We start from the raw sequence: 22078 nt of genomic DNA, 5'->3' as shown, positions 1-22078 counted from the left end.
CATTAGGCATGGAGCCTACTTAAAAAATAAAAAAAAAAAAAGAATATCCAACTGATGGGCTAGGAGGAATAGCACTGACACAGACAGCTACAAATCAAGTCCAGCATTTAGATTACAGCCCACATGTCTTCAGAATGTTTACTTCAGGTGTAATAGGCCTTTATGTACTAAAATAGACACAGTTTGGGTTAGCGTTTTGTTATAGCTCTATGTGAGGTTGGTTTAAAAATAACCTCATATTCGTATGCTGAAAAAGAAAAAAAAAAGAGCAGGCATAAAGTGATTTGGCTTTAGGACCACAGCATGCTAGGTTCTGATAACAAATCTGCTGAAATTAAGTGGAGCCTGGGCAGATACACAGCCTGTTAGGCAGTTAGTTACTATGGGGGAGATGACCCCATCCCTTCTGACTTTACCTTCTTCATAACACCTGCTACAGTCTGAAATAATCTCAATTATTTTGAGTTACTTGTTTATTCTCTCCTCGTCACTGGAATGCAAATTACGCAGGAGCCACAGCCTGGCTGTCTTGTTCAGCACCAAATAAATTGACTATTGATTCCCTCAAGTTGACAAGGTAGTGCTTTGTCCCAGAGGTATCCATCCCAGCCAAATGTCTCACCTCTCCCTGGGAAATCCATTGCTACAAGTAATTTACATGTTTATGTGATATTTTGCTTGTTTGGTTTTACACTCACCGTAAGACATTCAAAAGTCTTTGAGTTTTCCTTCATTAAAACCAAACCAAACCAAAACAAAACAAAACAAAAAACCCAAAGAACACCATAAAAGCAAGGACTTCATTGGTGTATGCCTAGTGACTAGAACAGTGCCTGATGCAAAATAAACCTTTGATAGATAATGTGGAATAAATGAAGAGTAATTATGAATGCGCTTGGCAAAGAGTAAGCATTCAATATACATTATTAATCAAATGACTATGGGCAAACAAATTTTTGAAACAGAGGTGACGTTTTCTATTGGCAGGTTTACCACTTTGTTATTTGCTAATCAAAGCAAAGTCAACAAGGAGTTTACTAGGCACGCTTCCTTCTGGTACCAAATGGCACAAAGGGTATAGAAAAGGTACTTGATCGAGGTCAAAGTTTTCCGTTCAGGGTCCAGCACAAGTTGATAATTCAAAGGTCTTTGAAGTGAGTGGCCTATACTATCAAAAGGAAACAACAGCAAGTATGATATAAAGGAATGGATTTTAAATACAGATCTGTGACAGAATTCAGTTTAAGGAACGTAAAGATCCACGAGGTTATTAAATAATTAAGAAATCAGGGACTGAATGCTAGGCTTTCCACTCTAGACAGGGCAAGATTTTGTTAGCTAAAGGATATTTCTCTTCAATGCTTAGAAAATATCTGCTAGAGCCCAGGAAAGCAGCCTGGGGCTGACAGCATTTGGCTTGTGTACTGAGGGGGTCTGAGCCTCAGATTGCAAGGAGCTGTAAGGAGCCACAGGCATGGTAGCGGGTATTGCCATGAAGAGTACAATGCCCTAAGGAAGCCAGACACATGATGAAAAAATTGAAGCACCTCGATCCCCTAACATTCTCTTTCAACAGCAGGTAAACAGGATTTGGAGAAACTAGGAAAGTGGGTAGGTTCTTGATCTGCATAGTTTGCCATCATAATTCATGGCCTGTGTAAGGGCCACAGTTGAATCTACAAGGAGGTAATTCTGAAATCAGCAAAGCATACTGGAACCAGACCACACATTGAAAGGTATGAATTAATTAGATCCCCGTAAGTTTTTCAAAAGGATCAGGAGGAGGTCAAATTAACTAATGAGCTAAACCATACGACTACATATCATGAACACAAACGGACCAGCTGATATCAGAAAAGCACACAACACTTAGCTTTTTACAAGCGAGAGCAAAGCCACTGCTAACACATTCGCTCCTTCATGGCGTGTGGTTTGGTGAAGGGAGGGAGGCCATTTCGGTCCCCACTCGTGCCCTTGGCCAGGTGCCACTGTACACGGCACAGGGGCAACATCCTACATTAAAGCTCCATGTCAGGAGAGTGGCTGCGAACGCAGATAATGGAAAAAATAATACATATTTAAACCACACACCCAACTCCTAGGGAAGCTTAAAGCGATCAATCTTTTTTAAATAAGAAAGAAACTAAGTCAATAGCATCTGAGCAACAGATGAGAATTCAAGCAAAATCTGTTGGCTAATGGTAACAGCTTTTGTGTTCTTTGCTGTTGAAAGTGTGCGTGTAGCAGCAACTCCAATATGCTCGCAAACTCAGACGCAAAAGGCTATGGAAAACAGTTGCTATTTTTACACTGGAGATAAAATCAAACACCACCTTTCAGATCTTAATTTTGCTAAAACAGGAGAAGGAAACAAAGCGGAGTTGCTAGATGTCGAAAGGATCTAGGGCCTGTGATTTCCAGCACAGGCCAATATGGCGTCTATTGGGCAACACAAAGAATAGCTGTCTCTGAATTATGGGCAACGGGGCCTGAACGTGCCAAATCAAAGCATCTGAGACGAAACACAGAGCTAAGGCTTGATTTAGTAATATTCTAGAAAATGGGATATGTGAAGTTCGAACAGTCTTTATATGTATAGGCTACTCTAGTTAAATCGTTACAGTTTTTTTCTTTAACACCTTAAAGAGGAAATTGTTTCCTTATAAATGAGTACGATATTGTAGAAGTAGTAATAGTAATTATAACAACTGTATTAGTTTTCTATTGATGATATAAAAAGAATTTCTATGAACTTAGTGGCTTAAACAATAGAAATGGGCTGAAATTAAGGATTTGGCAGGCTACATTCCTTTCTGGAGGCTTTCCAGAGAGAATCCACTCCTCTGTGCTTCCCAACTTCTAGAGGCTGCCCTCATTCCATGGCTCATGGCCACCTCCCTCCAAATCAAAGCCAGCAATGTTGCGTTCCTCTGTACCTTCCTTCCATAGCCACATCTTCTACTTTTAAGGCTCCATGTAATCACCGTGGGCCATTGGGGGAAATCCAGGATAATCACCTTTATCTTAAGGTCAGCTGATCAGCAACCTTAATTCCATCTGCATCGTGATTTGCCTTTGTCATGCAACATAACATTCACAGGTATCAGGGTTTGGGACATGGACATCTTTAGGTGGCCATTATTCTGCTTACCACAATAATTAACATTTATTGAATGCGTATGTCTTGCCAGGTGCCATTCTAAGCATGTTACGTGTAACCAAACCAATATAATTCTCATCATAATGGTATATTCTAATTCTCATTTTTCAGATGAGGAAACTGAGGCACAGAGATTAAATAATGTGCCCAATGCTACCTAGAAAGAGAGGTAGAAAGGCCGGGACTGAATTTAGCATTCCCCATGCAGAGCCTGCACTGTTAACCTCTGAGCTCCATAAATAAATTCAAAGGCAATTCTCTCTATATATTTGTATTGTGTGTGTCATTATTATCAGGATGCTTAAAGCATAGCCCTCAAATTCTGGCAATCATAATAATTACCTGGAAAAAGGGCAAGTTTAACATTCAAAATGTCAACTGGAAAGACAGAGTCTATAGAGACCACCAGGAAAAACAAACCAATGCCTACTGAGAAATTTGTCCCCCTGTGTCAGTATTATCTGCATTGCCTAAATGTGACGTTGCAATTTCAAGATCGCTCTCTCTCTCTCTCTCTTTCCATATATATATATATATATATATAATAACAGATTATATTTATGTTCATGTGTTATATATGAATAACAGACATGGAACGGAACTTGCGTTTCTGTCTGAAATTTCAGTTGAAAAATCCCAAACTGAAAACATCTGATGACAAATGCCACCCAGCATTCTTGACAGAGACATCTCCTAGGGGCTTAATAAGAAGTAGCCAGCATCACCTCTCACCTCTCACCTTTAGCCCATGGAAAAGTAGACCCTGAGAGAGAGAGTTTCTGTGATGGAGAATTACAGGAATACAGAAAGTAATGCAAAGGGGTGTCTCCCCCTCACACCCCCAATAAAATAAATAAGAAGGCTGCAAGAACACCCCTGAGAGAATGTGAAGGCCGTAGAGGAGATGGCCATCCCCCTTCCTACCTGTTTGCTTGAGACCTGCAAACATTTACTGACCCGCTCCCTTCCCCATGCATGCGAGCTTGGAAGGGTTTGGGACGTGGCTGTGGAGCTAGGGAGGCACAAAATGGGGCTCGGCTCTGCCATAGAGAAGTCTGAACGTGCCACGCTGGTTGGGGCATCCCTACGGCAGGATGAGGAGAGAGGGGAGCAACGAGAAGAGGCTGCGTTTCTATCTTTTGGGGAGGGCAAGAGCTCAGCAATTCCAGCGAGCCAAGTGGATGCTGCAGAAGGAGGGTTGGGCTACAGCCATCTCGAACTGCCACCATCACAGTCTCTCCGCCAGGGGTGGAGGGAAGGAGACCTCCGGGTGTGCTGTGTGAGGTCAGAGATGAAGGGCCAGACGGTCTCAGGAGGTCAGTGGGAAATGTATCTCCTAGGTAGCGGCAATAAGGAACTCCTGAAAAATCTACAAAAATAGCCCACAAAGGCCCCCGTCAGCAGATTATGCCAGATCCAGACACCTGTTTGAGTACAACTCCACCACTATTTTAATAAGGCCCTTCCTTCCCTCCCCGCCGGGTCCAGAGACTGAGAAGCAGGAGAAGGTGGAATCTACCACCACATCGTGGGGCCCCTCCTTGGGGTTGAGGCTTGAGGGGCAGGGCCGGGAAGTTTCGAGAACATTAGACTGGCATTTTAGACCCTGACGCAGAGGCGGTTTTAATCCCCAAAGCGACCAGAAAGCCATCATATGGAGTAACGTCGTCAAATTGTGGACACTCTGTCAGTGTCAACAAAGCAGATCTGGGAGCAGCTGTGGGAGAAGAGACAAAGTGCTTTTCTGACTGTGCCCTGCTGAGCCATGCCCGTTGGACAGGCTGGCTGCATACGGAATCTCGTGCCCCAGCCCCGCTGAGTTGGGAGAGCGGGTACGCTCGCCTCACTGTGAAAAGGAACACGGTAAGACTCAGGGCGACATGTGAAGCCCAGCAGCTCGTGTGAGGAGGGTCACGGACCAAGAACAGGCTCATCTGACTCCAGATCCAGTGACATGTCCACTGACCACAGGGCTTCCACGGCTGAGCCGATGCACCCGCAGGCCCGGCCACGCACACACCTACCACTACGCGGCAGGTGAGGGCGGTTCAGTACCCTGTGTTCTCTAACTCCGAGCAGGTGTTGTAGAGGCAGCAGCTGGGGACTTCCTCGCCTCTTGCTTTCCCTATACGGATGGAAGAGGTGTTCAATTTACCTGCATAACGCTTTGGTACCAAGGACCGCGGGCACTGCCCGTATCTCTATCAGGCATTAGACTTCCTTTCACAACAAATTTCTAACAGCCTCCTGCCATCACCACGAGCTTCCGGAGCCACCCAAGAAGGCTCCTTCTGCTTCTGCAGAAAAGGAACAAGCCCATTCGCAATTTAGATTTTTTCCCGTTTGGCTAAAAAGGAGGGAAAGCCTGACTTTTTCCTGGGTGCACACAGATGACTGATCTCACCGGGAGAAGCCAGAAAGCAAAAGAATCCTGTGGTGCTTTCACAGCGAGTCCATACCTCAGCATGGCACCAAATCCTTTCTTCTTTATTTTCCTTTCAGGATCTCCGTTTTCCTCTTTCAGCTTTTTCTCCTTGACTTTCATTTTGCCTTTTTCCTTCTTCTTCTCCTTCTCTTTTGGTTTTTTGATTTTCCTGGCTTTATTTTCCACGTCCTCTAGCTCAGAGCTCCCCTGAGGGGCAGCTTCACAATTCAGAGCTCCTTGGCCGGAGCGAGAGCTCTTATCAGACAGACCGTCTGTACGGAGAGAAAAATCAATACACGTGGTCAGGGGCACTTTCTGTTAGTGTATCAAGAAAAGTTCAAATGTAAAATACAGAAGAATGAATAAGGCCTTCCAGAGTCCTACCCTTCCACGTGGCTACTTGTATCCTTTGAAGAGACAACTGCCGAAATCTGGTTACTTCGAGCAAGGTTTGATGTTGGGAGTGGGGAACAATTGGTGGTTTGGCCGGTGGTATGAAAGGTCTGATATGTGGTAAAACACTAATATCTCTGAAAGCCAGCTTGTTAACCATGATCGGCTCAGAAAGCCCATATGCTGGGAAACAAACAGGGCGAGTGTATTTCCAGGAGAGGTTTCTGAGCACAAATGTAACCTAACTGCTTCTGCCCAATTAATGCAGTCAGTCCTCAGGTTGATGCTGCTTCTAATGACTTCAATAAGAATGTCAAGAAATGCATACTTAGTGCTCCTACCCTAAGGGTAAATGACAGTTGGTCCTTGTAAGAAGGTGAAGGAGAACATTTCTTTAGCATATTTGCACTGTCAAATAAATTGCATATTGTGTTACCCAATTCCATGTTCGTTAAGCCAAAGGGCAAAACATATCAGGAAAATGAATTACTTTTAATATCAAAAATATAATTGTGATCCCTAAATCATTTTTCTTCGTAGTTTAGCATACATTCTTGCCCATGATTTGTGGATAATACTGAGATGCAGAAACCCGGGAAGGAAGCATTTTGTCCTACCAGCTTCTAACTCTTCGGGTCCATCGTAGGATTTGTCAATGGCTGCTCTGAAGCTCTCATTGCAGCCACGGCCACGAACCATGTGTGGCCGGGGTCTGTGGAAGGGAAGTTCATTCTTCCTGACCTCAGCGACCGCGGTCTGTAGACTCTCCAAGGAACTGGACTTTTTCAACCCCAGAGTTGGACCGAAATCTTTGCTCGGAGATTCTGGAAAAGAAAAGGCAAAAAGTCACCCTTTCCCAAATGAGACAGTGTGGTGTAGTGGGAAAGTCTGTTGTTCCAAAAATATTTGTTTGAGCATCTTACAAAAGGGGGTGTTGAGTACGTAGGGTTGGGGCTTAAATCCCAGGTGTGCCAACTTTTTTGTGACTTGGAACAACTGGTTTGAGTTCTTGGAGCCTTAGTTTCCTTTTCTATAAAGTTGTGGTGAGATTTAACACGATGATATATATTAAATAAATGTGCATATGTGCATATATGCAGACATACACAGATATATATGAGTTTGAAAGATTCCAGCAGTATCTGGAGACTATATGTATGAGACTGTGTACACACACACACACACACGCAGGGCATCTAAGATGACGAGCCCTTCTCACAGTGCGCATCCCAAATGTTCCCTACATTCTAGCTTTTATTATTTCCACCACTATTTTTATGATTATTGAGTAATATACTGCAAGGAAATCAAAGAGCATTGAAGTGATTGTAATTTTTGTGATTAAACACTTTACTCTAGTGGCTATTAATGTATCATGAAGGCAATTTATTTAGTCAATAAATAAATAAAGCAAAGCAAGAACGAAAACAACTTGTCTGTGTCAATGCTTATTGTTCCAAATTGTCTTTCTATTTGGGTATCTAGAAAAGAATTAATATTTAAATATAATATATAAGTCCAAAAAGAAAAAAAAAACTAAGTGAATTTTAGTAGCTTGTTTTCTGATATACAATATTTTTCATTTACACTGGCTCTCCCTGCATACCTGCCCCCTTTCACTCATGCCGTGACCTCCATCCCCAGCCACAGCCAGGCTTCTGGTTGTCTACGGCAGGATTAGGCTATCTAAATACGAGCAGCACAAAGATTATTTTAAAGATGGAAGGAATTCTATCAGGGCCCTTTTCCACCAGGGCTAAAGCTCACGATCCTCTCCAGTTATGAACATTATTACCACACAGAGGCTACATTTGCATTTCTGGGAATGAACTACTTTGCAGTACTTCAATAGATGCAGATGGAGAACACTTTAAGGATTAGATACATAAAAGTACCTAACTCGATGCCTAAAACCGAGTAGGGCTCAATAAGCCACACCGTTTTTTCTTACTATCATCACTATTTTTGCTTCTCCTATGGCCGCTACCATGAACCCTGCCACCAGTTTAACCCAGTGTTAAGCAAAACAAGGAATACTGAAGTGCAGCAAAGGCCTAATGCACACACGCACACACACAGAGCTGCATAACAATACACTCTTTTGCATATGTTCTGAATATGTTATAAGTAATCAGAATGGTGACAGTAATTCTAATAGCTAATTGCACAGCATGCTTAGTCCTGTTCTAAGTGCTTTGCCTGCATTACCTCACTACAGACCTTACAGCAGCGCTGCTTTCCCATTTTACAGACGAGGAAACTCATGCCCAGAGAAGTGAAATGACCGGTATAAAGTTACACACTCCATATGCGTCAGAACTGGGAGCTGTCCTCAGGCAGTCTAACTTCAGCATTTCTGCTCTGTACTGCCTACAGATACACTTGGCCTCTGCCTTCTGCTTGATTAGAGTCAAGCTACTGACACTGGCCCACAGAGTCCTCATCTCTAGAATAAGAGCATTAGTCTAGATTTGCCCGGATAAGATTAGTCAAGCAGGCAAACACAAAGACCAGATGTTGTTTTTACAGTTTCGCCATTAGCTTACAGGAGGCGATTTTGCACTTTGAACAATATACATGATGACAACAAACACTGCATTTTACAGGCAACAGTGTATCTTTAATCAACCCAACAGAGATGAGATCAAGTGGGAAAAAAAAAAGTACCAGAAATTTCAGGAACAAATTTCAGATGCTACTTGTGAGTCATAAATACTGAGAACATGTTACTACTAAATCCAGAAAGAGGCATATTTCTAATATTCTCAGGAAGGAAGGTAAGTTGAAGAAACAGAAATTGGATAAGATCATTTTTGACAAGAAAACAAAAGGCAACATAGAGGTTTGGGGGTATTGAAGCAACAGTAAAAGCTTTGGAGTTTACAGGAAATATTTTACACCATCAAGCCCTGGGGAAGTCTGACATGAAGTTTGGTGAAAACAAGAAGATGAAGAACATTATCTGAGAAAGCTTAGTTCCTCTGTCAACAGTAGTAACCATCTTTTATTTATTAATTGCCATTCAGGAGATTATATTAGAGCCCAAACTGTAAGTATTCACGTCAACCTTTAGCAATAAATTCTAGAGAACATGAAAGTGAATAAATCATCTAAGATATAAGGCACGTTATCTAAAAGCAGCTCAGCAAGAAGTCATATTTGAGGAGAAACAAATACATTGTTACTCATTCTAAGCAAACTGAACATTAAGGATTCATGGATTTTGCAGGATTAATAGAGCCAGCAATTAATTCACCCTACAAAAATAAACAGAAGCCACAAATCAGAAGTACCAACTGATGTTGGCCACAATTACACCTAGCTTTACTGGATGTAGTATGTAGTAAAATTAAAAGCAAAAAGTGATGAGTTCTAGGTTGTAAATGTGGGCTCAAGGGTTTTGAGGCTTGGAAAAAGTGTTTATATTTATTCCTGGGGAGTCACCAGGATGTAGCAGGGGCAGACTGATATGAGAAAGGAACATCCGAAATCAGGAAAGTCTTTGCAAGGACTCCCAGGGGGCACTGAACTGATTTTCCAAGTGAAAGGAGACTCTGACGTGGGACTTGAGCAGGGTCTCACATCTCCTTTAGGTGTCCCAGGGCTTCCGACAGAAGCTCAAGGTTATATTACTGGTTGTGGGAAGGATTATTATGTCAGTTGATGGTTATCAGCACCAAATTCCAACAAAACACTTGGAATAAAGTACCCTACCATGCAAAGATTGTATGGAGTGCAATAAATGGTCACATTCAATTCCTCTTCCCTTATTCTTACCCTCGCCCATTCAAATGTAGGTTGACACTACCTAGGAAATTCTATAGCTTTTAGAATGGGAAGACTCACTGCCTATTTTTAGCCTAACCAGTGGCACGAATTACATTTTTTCTAGGCTCCCATTAAAAGTAGAGGTCTCTCTGAAAGGGTAGTATAAAGTGATTAATCAAATTCAAAACCTCAGTTACCCTGGCCCATTGCAGTCATCCCCAAATATGATGACTCCTTATATTTTCTTCTGTAGTCGATGTGATACTGGCCGTGGTTGATTTTAAACAATTATCTGAGAGAGTGATCTATGAATACCATATGTTATCAGTCTCAGAGTGGGGGGACTCTGTCCAAATTTGAGCATTTACTTGTTCCATTTTGAGCATCTACAGAACTAATCTTAATATGACTCTTCAGTGAATGATTTCCAGGCCAACCTTACTTACTTGCAAATGCCAAGGAATAAATCTTCCTTCAAACTTTATTAGCAAAGCTTTATTATTTTAACTTCTGACTTCTATATCCAGTGACCACATTCTCTGCGATCCAGATAAACGTGTCTTTCTGTCAGAAACACGAACTTGATATATACAAACTTCTTTAAACAAATGACACTACAGTTATCTAGAATGCTAAAAGAGGGATCTTACATGGTGAACATTATTCTCACGGTGGTGTAATACAAATACGCTGGAAGTTCCATGTGCCAAATTTTTCCTGAAAATAAAAGCCTCATACAGAGATACCTCACTGACATTGTTTTTAAAAGATGTTAAAGTACTTTCGAAGATTCATCTGTTCCCAAATGAAGGAAGGATTGGCTTCACTGAGGCCCAGAAGCTTTCCCCACAAAGAGTAGAGGGAAATTTCAGGATCTTGTCTTTTGGTCCCACCAATCCTTAGACATAGCCACCATTCCCTGTCATCCAGAAAACCGCAGTATTATAGAGAGAATGGATGCACACAAGACTAAAGATTTAAAGGGGTTGTGCCACTCTTTCTCCCACAGGCATGGAACAGGTGGCATGAAAGCTACTGTCTGGGTCAACAGGTGCCATTATAGAACAGATCCTTAACACACTGAGAAACCACTGCTCCCACCTTCTAGGTGGCAAGTCCCATGTCAACATATTACAAAACAGGAAGTCCTTCCTAGACGATTGTTTGGATATGGACCTCCGTTTCTCTGACTCAATCTTGGATTCCTGCTCCTGCCCTATGGCTGCAGACTGCTGTTGGTTCCCTACAGGGAGGTGATTAGGATAACAGAGAATAAAAATCTAGAGCATTGTTAACAGTGAGTGATTAAGAGGGGAAGTCATGAAACAGGCCCCCAACCCCTACTCTGCCACCTATTTCCTGAGTTATTAACCTCAGTGCCTCAGTTTCCTTATCTGTAAAAATAGGGTAGGACAAGTGTGGAGGAGTATCTGGCACATAGTATGCGCTCACAAAGCAGTAGTGATAATTATTGTCACTGTTACTTCTGTGCCACATGTGAACATCCGAGTAAGTGAAGGCCCAGCGCAATTCATTTGGTTTGGTCTACCATTGCATTCTTCAATAAAACCATAAAGCCATTCCTGCAGCAGAAAGTTGAAAAGGGCTTCATAAAGAAATAATGTCATTCCTTTTTTATTCCAAAGTTGAACTGATTTTTCAAACAGCTCCTTATATATATATTTTTTTTTCATTTGAAATAAGGTATATGCACCTAACTGATCCTCGCAGATAGAGGCTATCATTGGGAGGACTGTAAGTGGAGTGTTGGTTGCCCTTTCCTTAAGGCTATAATCATTTAATTAGTCTGAGAGTTCATTGGCAATATTTGAACTTCCCATTCTAGCATTAAAATCTTGCAATAAAAGAATGCCTTAATCCAGAAGACCAGTAATTGGATCTTCCATTATTGATGAAATTTCTTCCAATACATTCTTATTAGAACATAAGAAATTATTTGGGGTAAGGTACTCACTTTCAGATGCATGGCAAGTTCTTCTCCCAGCTGGAGCTTTATAATTAATAAATACTTATGATAAATTAAAAATAAATAATGTATTAATTTGCACATTTCAATAACATCAATGGCCCTCAAGGCACTTAGTGAAAATTAATTAAGTTTTTGCCCCTCCCTCTAAAATAAAGGAATTGTGCCCAGTAGTAAATTTGGGATCAAAATGATTGCAGTGCTATTCAGGGGTCACAGCGTGAAACTTAAGAAGGCCGGGAATTCGGCAAGATAGCTTACTTTCGTTATCAATTTGGCATTGCTGTATTATGAGCAATGAACTTGGGCAAATACAACGGAAATGCTTTACTTGCTTCATGGGGAGTTGCGATGTGAAATTAATAGCCTTAAAACTGTTTGAATGAAAAATTATTATAAATTCCAAGTAGGAAGTCACAACACCGCTTTATGTTCCAATATAACCCGCTTTGTCTTTTTATTTTAGATTACACTTAACTGAAAATTTTGTATATTTGATTTTTTTGTTGTTGTTTCCCTAGAGGCAAAATGTCTTATGTGCTTTAATAGATATCATTGCAAATCCATTAGCTTAGAAAAAAAGTTCCCCATAATATCCAAATGTAGAATTTCCCAAATTATGTTATCTGTGCTAACTGTGTCCATAATGGGCCTAATTACCTTCTTGCCTATCTGAGTATTCCAAATATTGATCATCATTCCAAGCTTATCACCGTGCCCTGCATCCTATTCATTACCATAGGGCATAATGTAATCTGGCTTATACATTATCTTCTGTCATTTGGGTCTCAGTTCTTTTACTGGCAATTTCCAAGTTCTCAGGAGCAGAGATTTTTCTTTTAAGTCTCGTAAATCCCAGGGTCTTTTATCATTTCTTGAAATTCATGTCAAATGTTCAATAATGAACTTCTCATTAAGATTCATACATTTGCATAATCTCTCCTACTCTGTCTCCAAACATTGTCTATTTTAAAATGAAAATATCTAGAGAAAATATGGGAAGATTAGGTGAACAAATACAACACACGCTTTGATGATGAGTGTGGGCAGGGCCCTCCCAAAGTCTTCAAATCTTTGCCAAGTATTGCTATATATGTTAATTTTCACTAAAAGTTCCTTCTTTTAGAAACTGATGGTCAAAATCTTGTGCCCTATTTTGGTTCCTTTCCTGGACTCAAATTATGAGTAACAAATGTGAAGAGCTGTGAATTCATTGCACCAAAAACATTCTTATGACAGTTTTTCCATTTATTGTCTATCTTGTAGATAAGAAAATGGACTCTGTGGTTCAATTTCATGGCTAGATTATTTTTAGTTTTTTAAATGTTTTATTTTAATTTTGAGAGAGACAGAGAGCGAATAGGGGGAGGGGCAAAGGGAGAGGGAGACCCAGAATCTGAAGCAGGCTCCAGGCTCTGAGCTGTCAGCACAGAGCCTGACGCGGGGCTCAAACCCATGAAATGTGAGATCATGACCTGAGCTGAAGTCGGGCACTTAACCGACTGAGACCCCAGGTGCCCCATGGGTAGATTATTTTTTAAAAAATATATAGCCATATTTCTGGGCAGATTCTGTTGAGGTAACTAAAGAACTGAGACAAACCCACTCCCAATGGTGTGGTTTGTTGTGATCTCTTGCTTTCTCTCTTATCTCGCTTACTAGGAAAATTCTTACTTGATTAAAACAACTTAAAATTGGCATTTAAGACAATAATGAATTTAAAAAAATACATAAATACCACTGTTCTCCAAAAGGAACATGGCTATAAAGGAAACAAAACAAAACTACTTTTATTATTTAACAGAAAAAAAAAGACGTATTTGAGGGTCCAATAAACTGTCTAAAACGGCAAGCTTTTCCACCTGTGAAATAGGATCAATACAATCGATAAATGCCACCTATCATTTTCTTAGTCCTGTTGACTTTGTATCCTCAGCACAGGGAAGTACTACATAAATATTTGCTGTAGGGATAAGTGAAGGTGAAAGTGAAGGGTGGTTACAGCACACAGATGCCCCTTTTCTCCAGTGCCGTGAGTGGGGACATGTTACCTGGAGAAACATATGTCACAGTTGCCTACCTTCCTCAAAGCGCTCACACAGCTTCCTGTTCTTTGCTCATATGGCCCTTAGGTTCTTTGGTGTCACTTTCAAGGGTTTAATAATGTCTGTCCTACCCATAATTGTTCATTCATCATCTCTATGTTTTGCCTTTCTTTTTATACTAGTCATTCCCTTTGCTTAACTTCTCTCTTTGTAATATTAACCTTTTATGCCATTCCCACCTCCGTAAGTGCACTTTAAATAGTCTTGTTTTTACCCACTACCAAGAACACACCCTTAAATGTCTTCTAGCTTCTCCTTGCATACCTTGCTAACAGGCTTTTCACTCTGAACACAAACTGCTTCTATGGTTCCACTCTCTCCCCTCCCCCTCCTTTCCTTTTATCATTTACTCTGTGTGGCTTGCTTCAACAGCACATCTTTATTCTGCTTGTGATTGTTGAGTGGTTTATGTCTTACATGGGTGTATACTATAGTACTCTCAAAATAAAGTATAATACAAAGAATTCTAGTAAGTCTCTTTAAAACCATTAGCATAACTAAAAGGTCAAACTAACTGATTTCTTGAAGACATACAAAGATGGTTTTATATGCTATAATGTAAATTGAATACCTGCATTTTTTTAGGGTCAAACATTATTTTCGTGCTTTTGCTTTACTATTTCTCCCTTTTTTTTATAGCTGACTGTACTTAAAAAAAAAAAAAAACAAAAAACTTCAAATTCCCAGTTACTAAGTTATTTATAGAACTGATAGAAAGTGTGTTTTTCAGTTCTGTGTCAATCTGAATAACAATCTCTCTATGGATATATTTTAAGCAAGATTTCAATCTAATGTTAAAATGTCAAGCCAAAACTAAATCAGCTATCCATGAGTGTTTACTGAGTGTTTTTTATGGCTCAGAACTGTGCTTGGTCCTAAGGGTAATAGAAGATAAGTGTAATGGTAACTAATACTTCCTTGTTGCTTTATAATTTACAAAGTTCTCTCCTGTACAACATGAGATTGTATCATACACAATTGATCTTGCCCAAATTCACTTGTACATTCATGTCCAGAGAGAGCTAGAAAGAAGAAGAAGGGTGAGAGGGCAGGTTAAAATAACCTAAGTAATGAGAGCAATTTCACTCACCATTCACCTCAGTGAGAGTAGGCTCTGGAATGAGTACATCTCAGAGAGGGCAGGAGTTTGGAGAAATGAACTGTTTCCTGTGAGTCCCTGCTTTTATTTATTTTTTACCATGGGTAAACATTATATTATTTTTTATTGAGATATAATTGACATAGAACATTGTGGAAGTTTCAGGGGTGAAAATGATGCTTTGATACACATATACATTATAAAGTGATTACCACAATAAGGTTCATTCTCACTCTACATAATTACCGTTTTTTTTTGTGTGTGGTGAGAACATTTAACATCTATTCTCTTAGTGACTTTCAAGTACATAATACAGAACTGTTAACTATAGTCTCTATGCCACGGCATGGAATTCTGTTCTCAGGACTTATTCTTCTAATAATTGGAAGTATGTACCCTCTGAGCAATATTTCTCACTTCTCTCATCCCTAGGCTCCTGGAAATCACCATTCTGTTCTCTGGTTCTATGAATTTAGCTTCTTATGATTCCACATATAGTGAGATCATATAGTACTTGCCTTTCTCTCATTGACTTATTTCAAGTTAGCCCTCAAAGTCCATCCATGTTGTAGAAAATGGCAGGATTTCCATCTTTTTCTTTATAGCTGGATAATATTCCATTCTGTATACATACTGCATTTCCTTTATCCAATCATTCACTGATGGCCACTTGGGTTGTTTCCATGTATTGGTCATCATGAATAACACTGCAATGGACAAAGGAGTGCAGATACCTCTTCAAAATAGTGACTTCATTTCTTCAGATAGATATCCATAAGTGGCTTGCTGGATCACATAGTAGCTCTATTTTTAATTTTTTGAGGAATCTCCATACTGTTTTCCATAGTGGCTGTACCAATTAATATTTCCACCAGCAGTACACAAGGGTTCTCTTTTTCCCACATCCTTGCCAACCCTTGTTATCTCTTGTCTTTTTGATAACAGGCATTGTAACAGGTAAGAGGTGATGGTCTCTGCTTGCTGCTCATGCCATGAGCATCCTATCATAGGCAGTGTCATTCTCCAGTTTCAAGATATCTATCTTTTATGGGTCCCCATGCTTAAACACAAGCCAACCACTTCATCAAATGCTTGATTGAAGAAACGGCTATCTATTGCAGATAATTTTGAATTCTCTACTTTAAAATGAATTTAGGGGATTTCCAATAATATTTTGTGATTTCCCTATCTCTGATGACTTAAGAATCATTCTGAGAACCCAAGTACTATATCTCATGTAAATCCCAGAACAACCACTCAACTCAACTCTCTCCCAATTCCTTTTAAAATCCCGAGTTTGCAGACAAGGAAATGTTGGTCTCAGATGTTCTGTGAGGCTTTCTTTGCTTAGACAACACATGAGTTACATTCCTCCCACTTCCTCTGAACCCTCAGAAGTAACAGATAAGGTACCTACTTTCCTCTAAGATGTTATAATCCATGTTCTGAGCAAAGATGGATGCACATGAAGTGATAACACCTGATAATGAACAGTAGTTCCTTCATATTTGTAAGGCATCCATCTGAGGATAATAAAGATCCCCAAACTTTAGAAAATAAAAATGTTTGACTCCTGGCTTCCTTGGGAGTGGTATTTCCAATAAGGACCATGTTATCTCTTCACTCCACTAATTAATTGCTTCTTCAGCGTCTAATAATAATTTATTCTTAAAAGCAATAGCTGTAACAAGCACGAGTTCTGGCATCGGACCACTTAGGTTCATTTCCCATTCCCATTCTATACTAACTATGTTAATGTGCGATCTTCTCGCCCTTCTGTGACTCAGTTTCTTCATTTGTAAATTTTGCTAATTTATTACAATTGCAAATTAGTAAAATTTGTGAAATGGAGATAATGGAGCACCTTTCTCACAGGGTAGTTATGGGATTATCTGATACAGAGCTCGAACGTGATGTCTGGCACATGTAAGCATTCAGTAAACATTAGTTCATACCATATGCCTTCTCTTATGAGCAATGTTTACACTCATTTGGAGGATTTCTTTACAACCAACAGAATGCCAAGAGGATTTCTGTTTCCATCGCCATATATCATGGGCCTGGGGCATCATTAGCTTTGAATTGGCACTCTTTATTCAAAACTAGTTCTTTTTTGTATTGTTCAAGACTTTTCCTAACTTTTCAAATCATCTTCTATACACTTCATTTCTTTCAATAGCCCCAAAGGCTTGTTTCTTACAGAGGCATTTTCCATAAAGGAACCAAAATCTATGGGCACCTGGCTGGCTCAGTTGGTAGAGCAGGTGACTCTCGATCTTGGGGTTGTGAGTTCAAGCCCCAAGTTGGGTGTAGATATTACTTAAAAAATAGAAATAAAAAATCTTAAAAAACCAAAAAAGAAACCAAATGCTAAAATTACTTGATGGGAATACCCCATGTAAAGACAAGTAAAGAGCTAAGTAGTTTCTTTTACCAGCCGAGTGACTCTTCTGTCTCAGACCAACCTATTACACCATCAACAAAACGACAAACCAGGCAGCATCATAGACTTTTGGGGTCACAGGACAGTAGACAACTCTGAGGACTGCAGAGCCAAGAATGCTGACATATAGCATAGTTCGGGGTTGGAGCAGTGTGGGTGCAGGAAAAGTCCAGAGAGAACAAAGCACCCTGACCCTCAGTCACTGAATAAGGCTTCATGAATGAAGCAGGACTTGTCCTGAAGATGAATCAAACATAAGCTGGAAAAGTAGGAGGTGAGCAGGTGCTCCACAAAGGAAGAAAAGCCTGAGGACAAACCTGACATGTCTACTCGGTGGTGGGGATAGAGGATGGAGGGAGTGACTGGTAAGAGAAAGTGACTGTAGGGACGTGTGGGTGGCTCAGTTGGTTGAGCATCCTGACTTTGGCCCAGGCCATGATCTCATGGTTTGTGAGTTTGAGCCCCACGTCGGGCTCTGTGCTGATGGCTTGGAGTCTGGAGCCTGCTTCTGATTCTGTGTCTCCCTGTCTCTCTGCTCCTCCCCTGTTCATGCTCTGTCTCTTTCTGTCCCTCAAAAATAAACATTAAAAAAAAAAATAAAAAAAAAAAAGAGAGAAAGTGACTGTAGTGGGGAACAGAGGGCGAAATAAGATACAAAGGGCTTTGGAATGTGGCTAAAAACGTGAGACCCACAGCAGGGGGCAATGGGAATCCTCTAAAAGCTTTTCCACCAACAGAATGGCTGGGTAATATTGGTATTTTGAGAAAAGGGAACATGGAAGGTATATATAGGATAAATTAAGGAGAAGAAAGACGGCTGTATTATATGGTCATGGAACGCACTGCAAACATAGTATCTTGATCTTTACGTTCTTCCTTTTTACAACTTCAACTTCAGGCTTTTGTAAAGCAATTCTTCTGACACATTTTTAGTGTGGTTAATCGTCTTTCCTCACAGTGACCAGAGCTACTTGCCTCAGACATTTCTCTGCCCACCTTGCAAAGGCTGAGGAAGCATGGTCTAGTCCACGTGGGAGGCAAGACGTGCTCCTGGATGTGCCTCTGAATGGGTAGGATGGGGCACTGCCCACCACCCTGAAGCATCCTCCTGGCATGGCTAAGCTGTGACTGCCACATCCAGGCCTGATGTTATCTCCTCTTAAGCATACTTTATTATATTTTTCAATATATAATGATTAATGGGCAGCAAAACTAATAACATGGGGGCACACAAAATAAATGGGGTGGCAAATATGAAAAGGAAGTCCCACTTTATGTTGTTGTGAAATCTGACAACATGCTGGAGTCTCCCTATAACTCAGCCTGAGGAGCCCTTGCCAGCAGGAAACAAGGTTACAAGAAGGTGGTATTTCCATTAATATCTCCCCCTTGGGGAAGTCTCTGATCAGTCTTTCTTGTACTGAAATTCCTGGCAGGTTATAGTGAAATTTCAGAATACTTGGGGACACTGCTGTAGTCCCTCTCAGGGAAGCTCGTGGAGGAGCAGAAGAACCTCACAACTCGCCAGCTATTATCCTCATCTGTCCCTTTTATCTACCCCTGGTATTGACATTCATTTTTTTTTCCTATCCAGTATTCACCATTCCAGATGGAATGAGTATCCTGGTTTCTTTTGGGGGTTACTATGCTTCCCCCTCTTTCACCCAGAAGTGTGTCTATGAGCCAGGCATAACTGGTCAGTATAGTTCATCCCCCTGTTTGGTTTGGGGATAGCCATCTTGGCTTTTCCATAAAAAGGAAGTCCAAGGAGAGGAACCAGAACTGTGAGAGAGAACACTGTTGACACTGAGACCCTAGACCCATCCTTGTCTTTATGCAGATGCTCCTTTGAACTCTTCAGTTGCATGAGTCAACAAATTGTCTCCCTTGCCAAAGCCAGCTTGAAATAGATACTTTCAATTGTCACCTAAAGATTCTTGAGTTCATACCCTATTCTCTAATGTCTCATCCACATATCAACCCACCAGTTGTTTCTACCTGGGTTAGACAGATACTTGAGCAACAGGGAAGGTTGTTCTTGGCCATAATGGCAAAGAGATCATAAGTACAGAGCCAATCACAGCAGCGAAAACTGTCTCTGATGTTCATCTATAGGCAGGCATGTTCTAGTCTGTTATTGGTTGGGTTTTATGAGAACTAAATTCCCCTACAGAGAGGAGTCGTATTAAACGGAGTCTTGGTCCCTGACCCCTCTGTGAAGCGGAGACCGTTCTCCAGATGATTACTAATAACTAGAAACCAACAACTAATTGTTACACACTTTAGAAAAGTAGAATGGCTTTCAAAAATAATAGAATGAATTCTCACTATGGTTAACCAAGAGTTCAAACAGCTTATCTATACTTGTACTAACGAAATATATTGTTTGGGGTTTTAAAGTTATGAGTAAACCTGATATCACTTTTAAGGGTCTGTTCTTCCCACTACATTCTCATGGCTACCCAAGACAGACTTGACATGTGGGAGGAGATGGAGGCCTCACAGGGAGGTGTCTGTTTCTGCAGGAGGCTGTGTATTGAATGGGTAAGTTCCTGTCAAGCTTCTCTTTCATAGAACTTCTGAACAAACTGTGAATTCCAAACCTATCTGTAAAAACCAAGGAAACAATAGGCAAAAAGCAGCCTAGGGTAGTTAATGATACAGACTTTGATGTAAGAAGCATCTTTGATCAGGATTTGACCTTGGAGGACTTGGGGTCTAGGCAAGCCATATAACCTTTCTGGGCTTCAGTTTCTTCATCAGTAAAATTGGAATGATGAAAAATATAATACTGATGATGATAAAAGCAGCAGCAGCTACCTGTACGAGGTACGTTTCAAGTGTGTGTGTGTGTGTGTGCGCGCGCGCGCGTGTGTGCGTGCGTGCTCAATTATGAGTTGCATACTATTGTTATCCCTGTTTTATAGTTGAGGAAATTGAGGCACTGATAGGTTAAGTAACTTAAATAAGTTAACAGTAATGTCAATCTCATGGCTTTTTATTGTGATCAGTTGAAATTACATATGTAGGAGAAAGCTACTATACGTGTGTGTGTGTGTGTGTGTGTGTGTGTGCATCACTATGTTGCTACTAATAAAAAAAGGGGGTGTTTTCTTCCACATATGTTACAGACACTGGACTGAACTGATCCCAAGAAGATACAGAGAGCTATCTCTCTTAAACACCTGCTTATGGGGAGTCAAAATGCAGAATTTGAAAACATTCCCAAAACAAGGGGGTGATATAGTAAGACGTAGAGTGGGGGATAGGAGTCGGGGGAGCAAAAGAACACTCTGAGCTGAAATGGACCTCTGGACAGACTGAGAGATGGTCCTAGAAACAGAGTGGGAGAAAGGTGAGAGCAGAGGCCTGATGAGGAGTAGCAAACCCACCAATCTGTCCACTGTGGAGTGTTCATGTGGGGTGGGAGGCATGCAGAGGTGAAGACGGACATAGAGGATAGAAAAAGAGTGAAGACAACCCTAGAAGCGAGATGAACGGGTGCATGATTGATCCCACCAGCAACAAGAGACCTCTGAAGTCTGTATCTCTGCACCCAAATACACCTGCTTATTTCTGTGGACAATAACTAAGGCAGGGGCTTTCTAACTGCTTATTTAGAACTTACTATGTGACAAGCTCTGTGCCAAATGCTTATAATCCCCAGAGAGCCCAAGAAAGGGTTATCACCATTAATCACCTTTTATAGAAGTCAGCCTCCCAGAACAGAAGCCTCAAACATTGCAGAGCCCTATTATACTTTTAATAGTTAATTATAATAAAAACACAAAACCATACAGCTTTTCTAAAAAGTGTTTATATCACAAAAAGAAAGGACTATTGGGTTCACTGCTGATGCTCCCACACACAAAAAAAGCTACTCTTTTTCTCATTTTACTATGGACTTTTGAGCAAAGTGTCATATGCTATATTCCCCCTGCCTTGTTCTGGGTAAGAATTTAGGAAGAAGCTGTAATGCATCATTAAATAGTTTTTCCCATCATCTTATGACTGAGTTATTGGCACTAGATATAGCCATGGGGGGGAAAATAAATGTTTATGATGATTTAAAAGACCAATTATAAGCCTCTGCATTATTCCTTACTCAGCATCCTTTACACAGCATGTAAAAACGACAGTGAAAAAAAATACGACATTTGAAATTTTAGCTGAGCGGAATGTCAGTTTTCAGTTACACTTAAAGAATAAAAAACATTAGGATACCATTAACAGTTTCAGAGTAATGGAGGCAAAGTGGGATTGTTTTCTATTATTATTATTACAGCCATTAATGGGTCAGAGCATTCCAAGGGAGAAAAGCTGGGGACAATCCATACACTTTCAATAGAGCATTAACTCTTTCAGGTCAAAAGGGGCCCATTTAGTGGACTGCACCAGTCAGTTAATAAATGATACCCTGGTGGCCTCAAAGAATTTATCTCCTGTCTAAAGAGTCTTGCTTACACATTTCTATTTTCTGCATTCTAGCTCAACAAATATTCCAGTAAGAGAAAAGGTTAATTTGCAGATAATTATTTAGGGAGAGAGGGAATATTTTTTAAAGCAGAAAAACAAAAACAACCTGTCACAATGCATCAGTCACTGTGTGCAAATCTGGGAAAGGATAATGAGCCTCGTGAAGTAACAGAATTAAGATGAAAAATTAGAGGTGCAAGATGGAACGATTTTCTTTCAAGG

The 22078-nt window shown here is 40.5% G+C and overlaps 1 protein-coding gene across 9 annotated transcripts in view; it reads right to left on the bottom strand.

Moving 5' to 3' along the window:
• Positions 1–22078, bottom strand: part of PARD3B (par-3 family cell polarity regulator beta) — a 997127-nt gene that overhangs the window by 285683 nt on the left and 689366 nt on the right. For all 9 annotated transcript variants that reach the window (XM_053215665.1, XM_015074145.3, XM_053215667.1 and 6 more), the window contains 2 exons: positions 6596–6802; positions 5620–5857 (listed from right to left, as the gene is read on the bottom strand). In XM_053215665.1, coding sequence (XP_053071640.1) covers positions 5620–5857; positions 6596–6802 — 445 coding nt within the window. The remainder of the gene's footprint in view (positions 1–5619; positions 5858–6595; positions 6803–22078) is intronic.

This window comes from Acinonyx jubatus, chromosome C1 (assembly GCF_027475565.1).
Source record: "Acinonyx jubatus isolate Ajub_Pintada_27869175 chromosome C1, VMU_Ajub_asm_v1.0, whole genome shotgun sequence".
In the NCBI taxonomy this organism is placed as follows: Eukaryota; Metazoa; Chordata; class Mammalia; order Carnivora; family Felidae; genus Acinonyx; species Acinonyx jubatus.
This window is presented reverse-complemented; position numbering and strand designations above follow the sequence as displayed.